Source organism: Mesitornis unicolor, unplaced genomic scaffold (assembly GCF_000695765.1).
Source record: "Mesitornis unicolor isolate BGI_N332 unplaced genomic scaffold, ASM69576v1 scaffold12290, whole genome shotgun sequence".
Classification (NCBI taxonomy): Eukaryota; Metazoa; Chordata; class Aves; order Mesitornithiformes; family Mesitornithidae; genus Mesitornis; species Mesitornis unicolor.
Window position 1 is genome coordinate 688 of NW_010156287.1, and position 10,595 is coordinate 11,282.

The window sequence follows — 10,595 nt, forward strand, 5'->3', positions numbered from 1 at the left end:
AATCTTACCATGCCATCTCTCCCCACTACACGGTGTAAGCATCATCTATTTTTTAAGAGAGGTGATTATATTTTTCATTACATCAGTGAAATAACTTATGCACTGTGCCTCAACTGTGAAATGAGGACTAAAGCTAAAATGTTTTAAATGTTTTTAGTACTTCTTTCATCAGAAAGGAACAGAATGGGGTACAAGATTAGCACCAGTACCGCAGTGTCGGTTATTGCTGAATGCTTCATTTGCTATTTAGCCTTTTATGCCATTTAAAATCTCAGTTATAAAATAATGTAACTGAATCTTGAACAAAACCTCATGCAGATAAAAAACCCCAGCTCTTCAGAGCTTTATTTTCTACTGGGCAGAGGCTTGAGACCGCTACAGTCCTAATACTTTACAAAGAGGAACACCCTCTTCTGCTGCTGCAATGTTAGAATGGTAACAAAAGGGCGGGAGGGGGGAAAAAAGCAAGGTGGGAGTCAGGGTGAGAGGTGTGTGCACAGGAATTTGCAAAAGTGCAGGGGTGTAGCTATTTGGCCCTTGATTCAAAGCTGTGGTGGCAGAACGTGTGTTACAATCGGATTATCAAAAGAACCTGAATCCATTCCTACCTTCTTGCTCCTCTAAAATGAAGCAAAGTTGAGGTTCTGTGCAAATAGGTCTGGGAGCTCTTCTTTCAAAGGAGAGTCGAAATAACATGCATGATTCAACCAAAAGCCAGGCAGAGTGGTTAAGAAAAGCTAAATTTATATTAAATTATCATCAACCCCTAAAATACTGAACACAGTGGTTAAATAACTCCAGAAAGTCCAATGTCTGCAGTGAGTAACGTTAAAACCATTACACAGGAACACACAGAAATCACTGACGTTAGCTCAGGACAGACAGGAAATAGGTTTGCTTTTTACATAGTAAGTCAGTGCTCAAGAGATCATCTTCCAGTGGCCTTTCTACATTCTTAACATCCCAAGTGCAATGAGGGTCTTCTCTTCCCAGAATGAGGAACCATGATGCACCCACCAGGCAGCATCTCACTGGGGTTGTCTCTAGGAAAAAGAAACTAATTTCTGCCCACCTCGCTGGTAGAGGAAAGGCTGTGGGACATTATGTTGCTCCTTTTGCCATAATCATTTAAGGAAGGGAGCAGAGAGCAGTTATGAATAGTTGTTAGGCTGGAATGTGCAGGGCCCCTCCTAAGAAGCAGCAGAGAATATTAATCAAGTTGGAGAACACAAGCACCATGAGTTGTTGAAAAAAAGACTGACTGGGTTTCCTTTCTGTTCTGCACTTGTGACTCAGCGATTACTCTGACGGGCCGACTGAACCTCAAGTGACAGGTCTGGGCAGATGTTTCCCTTCACCCCCGTCCCACCTCAGGATTTTGGTGCACATTCACAAACTGTTGTGAAAAACCAACAAACCAAAACCCAAAGAAACCTTGCTCTCCTAGAAGTTGGAGCTTCCTCCCCTATCCACCCGCTCACTCCCAGCTCTGATGTCCCCACCCCTACACGTGGTTTCTGTTCAAATCTGTTTTTCTGCCTATGCTTGAGCCCTCTGGTGTTTTTCCTGCATGAGGCAGCTTAGACAGGCAAGGTTCATGTCAGTGATGTGCACTCCTTTCTCAGTTCCCAGTGGAGTCCATGCCTCAATCCAAAAGTGCCTCTGCCCAACAAAAACAATGCTTCCCAGGCTGGAGTTAATCAAATAAATAATTAAATAAAAATCTAATTAAAAAAAAATCCTTCTGGGAGAAGGGAAGAGTCCCACATTAACACGCAGAAATTTCCACACCTTAGCTCAGTTCATTTTCCACAGGAATACAGACCAGTCAGCCCAATGGTGCAGGTACAAACAGAGTTTTCAAGCCACTTAGCCAAGTCAAGGCTGCAACCTCCCCCTTTCTGCAAAGCTACCTCTGCTGTAAAAAGTACAGCCAACTGGCTGGCATTGGTTGTGTTTTTCAGGGGCAGCAGGACAGTTAGTGTATGAAAAGGCTAGAGCAGACTAGGATGGAGTTTCCTTTTTTTTTTTTTTTTACTAGCTGGAACAACATCGCACAGGAGGTACATCCTCCCCACACCTCTACGCCATACCCCTAGTGTATGCTTTGCTCTCTTTACACCACAGGTGGGAATGTACTTGACCTCTTCCCAGGACATAAGGAGGTTACAGAGTTTGCTGTGAGAAATTCCTCACTGGGAAGTTCTGCTTCCAAGTATCTGGCTTAACACTTCATATTTTACCATGACAGCATCCATATAACTCGAGGGGTTAATGTAAATCTCATTTTTGAAGAAGCATCAAGAGGTATTTTCTCTCTTTTTTCCCCTCTGAACAGACAAGAGAAATCAAGAGAATATGAAAAGGTGGCAGTAGCCCATGGGAGCATGCAAGCCCCTGCTCCCGATGCTGCTGGGGTGTAAACTGCAGGGGTAGGGTTACACTCCCTAGAAGATAAAGGCCTTGGAGGCCAGAGAACAACTGAGGCTCATACAGCTGATAGGAAAAATTACTTTGCAAGGAGAGCTATTTAGTGGTAACAGAAGAGCTTAAAGTGCAATTCTATCTGATAAACAACTATTTAATATGGCCCTTAGAGCTCCCTGATTATTGTCTCCTATTCTAGGGCAAACGGGCTCAGCCTAGTAATAAAGCAGTTCCTAGCTGTCAGCACTGAGTATTCCCCTGGGAAAGACAACCTAGGAATTCTCTCTTCTCCTTCATTACGGTAATCAAAGGCCCTAAAGGCCAAGAGAACTGGGACCTTGCAGAATTAGGACTGGTGGGGACTTAGCAAATTTTCTTTTTCTTTTTTTTTCCTTTTTTTTTTAGATATATCAGTTATGCAAAGACAGGAGTAGAATTTAGGTCTTGCTGGGATCCATTTCTTCCCATTAGCTCTGTAGAGCTAAGAGCAATATCAGCCTCTTCTTTCCTCAAGTACAGCAATCTGACTCCAGTACCCACAGACAGCAGTTCTGAAAGGGCCATTTACTGACTCTTGTTTTTGCAGAGTAGAAACGTGTTTTAACAGGAAAGGGGAGAACAGGAGCAGTGTCCACTGCCAGCAACAGACACAGTGCTCCAATCTGAGCATTCCTTAAAGTTTTTCACTAGCATGTGGGAAACTAAGCAGAGATGCTTTTAAGAAGTGAGTCACAGCAACTGTGGTTACCCTCTTTATGCCCCTAAAAGGTGACTTGATGCCATGTCAGTGTCCCCTTGAGCCTCAAAGTATACCCCATCTATTCCAAGACCTCTCTGAAGTCAGAGACCCCTCCACACAAAGCCTCAAAGAGTGCTCCTAGTGCTGGAATGACATGGGGAACTTCTGTGACCAGGAGCTAGCAACGAGGCTGCTCTGCTCTCTTCATGGGCATCAACCGTGAGCTGGATGGCACAGGGCTTGCAGGTTGCCGAAGAACACAGAATCTGAACCAGATTCAGACCAGAGGAGTCACTGCAAAAGTTAACGTGGCAGCTTCCAGGAAAGGGGAACATATAAATAAACCACAGACAGTGAAAATGAGCCAAAAGGGTCTCTGGGTTCCAACCCACCCACCCTCCCTCTCCAACCACAACAGCACAGTTGCCCAAGCTCCTTGCTGAAAGGCCAGTCACAGTTTCTGGGCCCCTTGCAAGAGAGGCTGGTCTCTGTGCCTCTCCTTGTCTGGCAGGCAGAGTCCTGTCTTTTTTTGTGCAGAGCAGAGGCTAGGGAGGGTACGAGCATTTCCAAAGCTGTGTATACTTTAGACCTCGCTCTCCGTGGAGGGCTTGCGTTGGTGTTTCCAGCCTGTGTCTAGGAGTGAGCCACGCCGTTCAGGAGTAGCTGCTGCTGTGTTAACACTGCTGCATTCAGACTGCTCTTCCTGTAGCAGCTGCTCAGTTTCGGTGTCATCCAGTGAACCAGAACTCGCCTGGATAGAGACCGTGTCTGTCTTCATGCAGACGTGGTCCCGGAGAATCCCTCCTCGGGAGCTCCGAATCTGCTTAAGGTCATCCCACTCGGAATCATCACTGGATAAAAGGCATATCCCCTCCACAATCTTGATCTTCTCCTTGGTGTAGCTGTGGTCAGGACCAGTCTAGGGAACAGACAGATGAATGAAAAAAACCAATACATCTATACAAAAATATGGCAAAGAGCAAAGCAGAGATGGAATGTAGACAGTGAAGCAGACAAAAGGCTGGACCTCCGTGTAAACGGTCACTGACTTTGATTGTCACAATGGCAGAACCCATTCTAAGTTTCCCTTCAGTTCTTCACCACTCCCAGATGAATCTTCCCTACAAGAGCTCTTATTCCAAATTCCAGGAGCCTTCAAATGATGGAAGGGGAATGAGGATGAGCTGGCTCTTCTAATTTAACTATATATATTGCCTGGCAGCAGGGAGTAAGAAAAACACTTAGCCTAGAAAGGAAGGAAAAAACCAAACCAAAACAACAAAATGGGAAGCGGGAACAGCCAGAAGACTTCATGGCAAAAGTAGGCAGGGAATAAATTCTAGGTCCGCGATATCTTTATATCCAAATTATTCTAGATTCGCCTCTCAGGAAAGCACAGTTGGAATACCACTGTTAAGTCAAAGCCTCACAGAGATACAGGGCAAGGAGAATATAGGGCAACAATGGAAATGATCGGAGGCTAAATGGACCACACTGAGCTTACAGTAGGGATATCTAACTTGGCTCACTCACAAATAAGGAGCACTAGGACATCCAATCTATCCCAGAGGAGACAGTGGGGGGTGGGGAAATCTACATCTGGGTATATCTAGGAGCAGCAGAATTAAGAGAAAAGTGGAAAAGATTTAGATTCCCAGAGAAATAATCCTGGCTTATCCTTAGTAGATAAGGCTAAAATGGCAAGAAAGTTTGAGAAATCTCTTGGATAGTATCTTCGAAAAACAAAGCCAGGGAAAACTCTCCTCTGCCTGTGATCTCTACTAGAGGAACTAAGCAGTGTAGCACATATCATAAATAGTCCTACAGAAAGTATCTTTTTCAAATCTCACATACTGAGTATGAGCAGCCAAAGCTAAGGCCAAAGGATCTGTCACAGAAAATTACCTATACCTTCTTGACAGACAGTGGAGCTGGTTTAAGAGCATAAAAGCAGGGGGGGGGAGAAGCAAAACAAGAAAGAGCAATTAGTATGGGACAGTGTTTGAGCCACACAACAGAGCTTGAGTAAGGGAGGCAGGATCAAACACATACATAGAATAGTGATACCTGACGTGAGGATGTGGACGGAAATCAGAAGAGGGAAGATGAGAAGCTATCTGAGTGATAAGAAAGCTTCTGAGGAGAAAACAAAGGAGAAACTAAGTGCTGCAAGATATCATATTAAACACTCTACATCCTGTGATATACACAGCAGACCTCTGCAGGACCTTTAAAATGCTCCATGTAATAAGGGCTCCACTTCTCTCCCTAACCCACCCCTTGCAGGCAGTGCACAACCATAAGCCACATCCTTGTGACCAAACCCCTTCTGGCTGTCTGGTTCCCCTGGTGACTGTACAAAGCAACCTTGGTGCAACTCAAACCCCTTCTGGCTGGCTGGTTCCTCTGGTGACTGTACAAAGCAACCTTGGTGCAACAGTCACTAACAGGGCTGTGTGCAGGGAAGACAATTCCTTTTGACTCCTGTGCTTCGAGGTCCAGCACCCACGTTGTGTGCAGGGAAGACAATTCCCTTTGACTCCTGTGCTTCGAGGTCCAGCACCCAATGCAAATGAAATACAAGACACTGTGGGAGCGGGGAAGAAGCAGAGAGCTAAAGACAGGTGCAATTTACTACAGCTCACTGTAGAAGAAGTGCTGCTGGTTGAGTCTAAGTAATTCACTGAAGCTGTCCTCCTACATCCTAGAAGTAAATGCTGCCAAGTTGCAACATTTTCACATACTAAGGCCTGTAATATTCAACAGCAGCTTGAGTTGAGCTCCTATGTCCTTAGTAGCAGCTCTTACCTCTTTCTTATAGCACAACTGGTTATACATAGTTGGTTTGGGAATTGCTTCAATCTTCACCTCCTGGGTAGATGTCCGATATGAGGGATTACTGTAGGTTAGGTTCCCCAAGCCAGGGTCCGTGAACTTGGACTTATTATGCCTAGAAGGAGAGTGCTGTCAGAAAAGACACAGGGTCCTGCTGCTAGGATCCAAATTTCTCAAGTGCTCAGCAAGTGGAAAGCTCCAGCAATTTTCACTGTCCCTCAGAGAGAGGGAGAATGCTGGCTTCACCTGGCTCTTCAGCAACCAGCATACTCACTAGCTACCGGTACAGCAAGGCACTACCACGTAACCACAAAAGCTATACTGGCAGTAACTGGTGAAGATATCTGGTTGAAAGCACATGAGGTCACACGTGTAGTGAGATATGAATTATCTTATATCCCTATCCATAACTCCTAAGCTCTCTGAAGAACATTTAGCCAATAAGGCTTCAAATAATAGAGTTGCATGCACAACACTTCAAAGACCTTGCAAATAAAATCATCAAACACTACTTCCAATGGAGAACAAAGGGACTGTAAATAACAATAACAAAAGAATAAGTACTTTCAGGAGCTTTCTTCTCCTACAACCCTAAATTTTACTACTGGCCAGGAGAGGGGGGAAAAGATCACTTACCTATATATAATTAAAGCAGCAATAAGCAGCAAAATAAACAAGGTGCTGAGAAGACCTCCAATAATGTAGCTGACATGCAGTCCTTCTCCTGAAAGTGAACAGCAAGGATAATTTATTCATTCTCCTTAACTTCCACTGGATAACACTGACCTTGGTGTAAACACCCAATACAGAGGTTTTACACCATACATAAGTATGTAAAGTAAAATGTCAGTACACCAAGGTTTAACAGAGGGTTTTGTTTGGCCAAACATATGATAACCCTTCCTTCCACTCAGGCTGCAGCAAACCAAGGAGCATCAAGATCTTTGTAATAGGTTTAGATGAGTCAGACCTCCCTGCTGACAGGTTACTCTTGCAGAGGGAAACAATTACCCTAGTCAGCCATCCTCAACCAAACACAACTGGAACAGTGAAGAAGAGTATATTTAATGGGAGGAGCCCAACAGATGAGGTATGAGATGAAAGAAAACAGAACTATTCTTCAGACCAAAGTGTCATTTGGAAAAGTTCCCATATAGGCTAATGAATGTGTATGACTGATGTTCATCCCTAGACATACTTTGCTCTGCTCAGAGGGCATTTGAGTACTTCAAGTCTGAGTTTCAGAAATTTGAGTTTCAAATACTATGGACTGGAATGCCCTGGGCACATCCAGAGTAAAAAAGAAAAATAACTCACCCATGGTTGCCAACACTGCCTCATTGGGATGGGTACACAAGCCTTGCCTAGCATCTTTGTCAGAGCAGCTGTATGACAGAAGGACAGTTAGTTACTGAAAGTAATATCAACAGCAACAAAGGTATCAAAAGACAGGGACAGGCTAGCATTGATATCCCTTCCATTTCCAGTTCATCAATAGGAGTCTTCCTTTCTCTTCTTCAGTATCCTTTTGTATTCAGACAAGACCATATACATTTATATGGGGGGTGTGTGTATATGTATCAATTATAGGTCTGCAATATCTTTATATCCAAGTCAGTCTAGATTCACCGTGCAGGTATATAGGTGCACACATATATCCATGTATCAGAATACAAATTTCAGCATCAGTGCTGAAGCAAAAATCAGAACATCCTAGAGTCAGCACAAAGATCTTTCTGTCCAATAGATCATACTCAACAAAGTGGAAGATTTGCCTTGTAAATAAGCCAGCCATATATTATAGATCATACTTTTTTTGCTGGGCAGTAGGACTAGCAGGCTGTAGGGAATTAGCAGAAAAAGTCTCTAAACTACCTGCACTGTAACTTAAATGTTAGAGCTGCAAAGGTTCTCTTCTGCCCCAAACAAGCTATCTCTTTGTGGCCAGGGCAGAACCAGTTCCTCAGATCTCTGGGTCAGGTCTGAGATGTCTCACTGAGTTAAAGCAAGAGACTCCCCTCTCCTCTCAGAAATAAGTTCTCAAAATTAGGAGTTCAGAAATCAATTGAATAATATGGTCTCAGTAGAACTAACATTTCACCACAGTCAGCCTACGCACACAGACAGAAAGATCTCTGCACTTCTTGCCAGCTCAAGTGTTCTGCGTTCTTTGTCTAAATGGTTTTCCCCCTTATGAACATGAATTCTGGAGCTGGAATAGCCTCTTTTGGCTAGGGAGAGGTACATTCGGATGATAACTACCAGAAGGGGTTTGCACGTTGCACCTTGCACAAGCTGTAACTTTCACACCCCAATTCCAAGAGAACAAGAACACTTACTTTCCTTCCACTGCTTCCAGAGATGTGAGAGGTTTGGTTGTTGAGGTACCTACTCTGCCAGGTGGTGTCTGACTTCTCTCACTTACACTGGTGGGTTCAGGACCAGGGGGCACTACACCAGGAACTAGAACAACAGAATAAAATAAGGAAGACCCCAAATCTGTGAGGCAGATGAACAGGTCTGGTAAACTAAAGTGTTTCCAAAATGGCCTATATGAGCAGCTGTCCCAACACAAACCCAGTCAGCAGAAAGGCCAGAAGGCAGCTGTTGCTCACAACTGCCTTACTTCCAGTATATGATTCTGCAGGAGTTTTTTATACACTGCAGAACTTCAGATGCTCTGGTTGCCACTGCCACTGCATAAGTAGTGGCAATGGCTTACTTATGGAAGCTACTACCCAAACGACACTCAGTGAACTCACCAGTAGAGCAGGGCCGCCCATCTGGTTCATCCGGACACGCGCAGATGAAGTCAGAAGCCCTGGCAAAGCAGAGGTGAGTGCAGCCTCCATTGTTCACTCCACAAGCATTAGTACCTGGAAGGAACAAGCAAGTTCCTAAACATATTGCAGATGACCCGGTAGGAACTCAGAGCAACCACCTTTTTTCTTGCTTAGCCAGCTATTTCCTAGAAATCCACCAAGTTACTATGCTCTGGCCATTGGATCCACCAATGGATGCTCTGGCATACCCCCTTCATCTGACTGCTAAGAAAGTGATGACAATAGCCAGACACTGGTAGGATTAGGCCAGTCTTGAAAGGAAGGCATTGGAAATCATTAGACAGGAGTCTTGTCAACACAGCTGCACAGCTTAAAAAAATTAAAAAAAACAACCAAAAAAACCAAGCTCACATTCTTCTGTTTTAAGGCTATGTCAGATGAACAATACAAAAAGTGACATTTGCTAATCAAAGCTGTAACAGAACACCGTTAAGATGTACTTGACGGAAATGTCACAAGCAGACAAGGAATGTGTCCAGGAAAGATGCATCAACATTTTTAGTACAAGAAAGGATGCCAGCCTCACTCAACATCTACAGTAGCACAGTGGTTCCAGAGTTCTTTTTGCCTCCAATTAGCATTTGCCTGAATCAAGGTCCTTTTATTTACCTGTCTGTCTCTGAGGGGAAACCACAATGATATCCATCAGTCCCTCGACATTGGCTAGGACTGTCTCTTTGTTCCTCCCAGAGTATTTGTCCACTCTCTGGATAGATTTGGTTTGCCAGTCAGTCCAGTATATCCACCTATCTTGCTGCTCAGAGAGCCAGCAAAGAGAAATCATAACCATTAGAATGCTTAGCCATGTAGACACAGGATACCCATAAAACACACATCCCAGTGGCAGAAGCCCCCAAAGGCCTTTTCAACCCCCTCTCCTCTTACCATAAAGAAGATAACTGTCTACACTCCACAGGACTTCAGTCAAACTTCCTTTGTTAGTTTCATGGAAGAGTTAAGTACTGCCCCCCCAGTCATCTTGGTTTCCCGAGACTATATTTCCCTGTCTTCGAGCTCCACTGTCCAAACTTATCAACACACCAGGGAGAAGGGTGGCAACAGGGAAATATTCTTACCTGTGTCAGTGCAAAGGGATGTGACACCTGGCTGACCAACACTTGCCGTAGCTTCCCATTGAGATCACAACTCTCTATGCGATCAAGATGCGCATCCACCCAATAAATCCTGGAGGAACAGGAAAAGAGGTGAGCTTCATCTATACAATCCCTCTGTACTAGCCAAGATGGATCAGACAAAAGAACCCCACCAAAACCCAGAACCCTACTTGAATAAACCAAGCTAAGGCAACTAAAAAATTTAATTACATCCCTTAACCCTATGCAAGTACAAGAAAATCTTTCACTGACCTCCTAGTGTCATAATCCAAAGTCAATCCATTGGGCCATCCTAGGTCAGTGTTAATAAGGATTTTACGTTCAGAGCCATCCAAGTTTGCTCGTTCAATTTTAGCAATATGACCCCAATCTGTCCAGAAGAGGTACCTGAAGAGATAAAAGGCAAGTGTAAGAAGAAAAGAACATTTCATTTAGCCTAAAGAAAGTTTTAGTTAAACTGCCAGATTCTTCAGGTTCAAAAAAGATCATGTGATCTGTAGCTCGCTTCTCCCAGCTATCGGCCCAACCTTCAAATTCACTGTCTGCCTGATTACATCTGTCACTCAGAGTCAGCTCCTTGCTGGCACCTGCAGATTCACACAGCACACCTCTTCTTCCTCCCACAACCTCCTCTTC

At 44.2% G+C, this 10,595-nt stretch overlaps 1 protein-coding gene across 1 annotated transcript in view; it reads right to left on the minus strand.

The window, feature by feature from the left end:
• Nucleotides 1–3,450: 3,450 nt before the first annotated feature.
• LRP4 (low density lipoprotein receptor-related protein 4) overlaps nucleotides 3,451–10,595 on the minus strand; it is a 15,749-nt gene continuing 8,604 nt past the window's right edge. Inside the window, exons 15-23 of the mRNA XM_010188137.1 lie at nucleotides 10,212–10,346; nucleotides 9,921–10,029; nucleotides 9,454–9,598; nucleotides 8,764–8,877; nucleotides 8,341–8,464; nucleotides 7,319–7,386; nucleotides 6,638–6,725; nucleotides 5,975–6,116; nucleotides 3,451–4,085 (exon numbers count right to left, since the gene is read on the minus strand). Of these exons, the coding sequence (XP_010186439.1) occupies nucleotides 3,750–4,085; nucleotides 5,975–6,116; nucleotides 6,638–6,725; nucleotides 7,319–7,386; nucleotides 8,341–8,464; nucleotides 8,764–8,877; nucleotides 9,454–9,598; nucleotides 9,921–10,029; nucleotides 10,212–10,346 (1,261 nt within the window). The 3' untranslated portion in view covers nucleotides 3,451–3,749. The remainder of the gene's footprint in view (nucleotides 4,086–5,974; nucleotides 6,117–6,637; nucleotides 6,726–7,318; nucleotides 7,387–8,340; nucleotides 8,465–8,763; nucleotides 8,878–9,453; nucleotides 9,599–9,920; nucleotides 10,030–10,211; nucleotides 10,347–10,595) is intronic.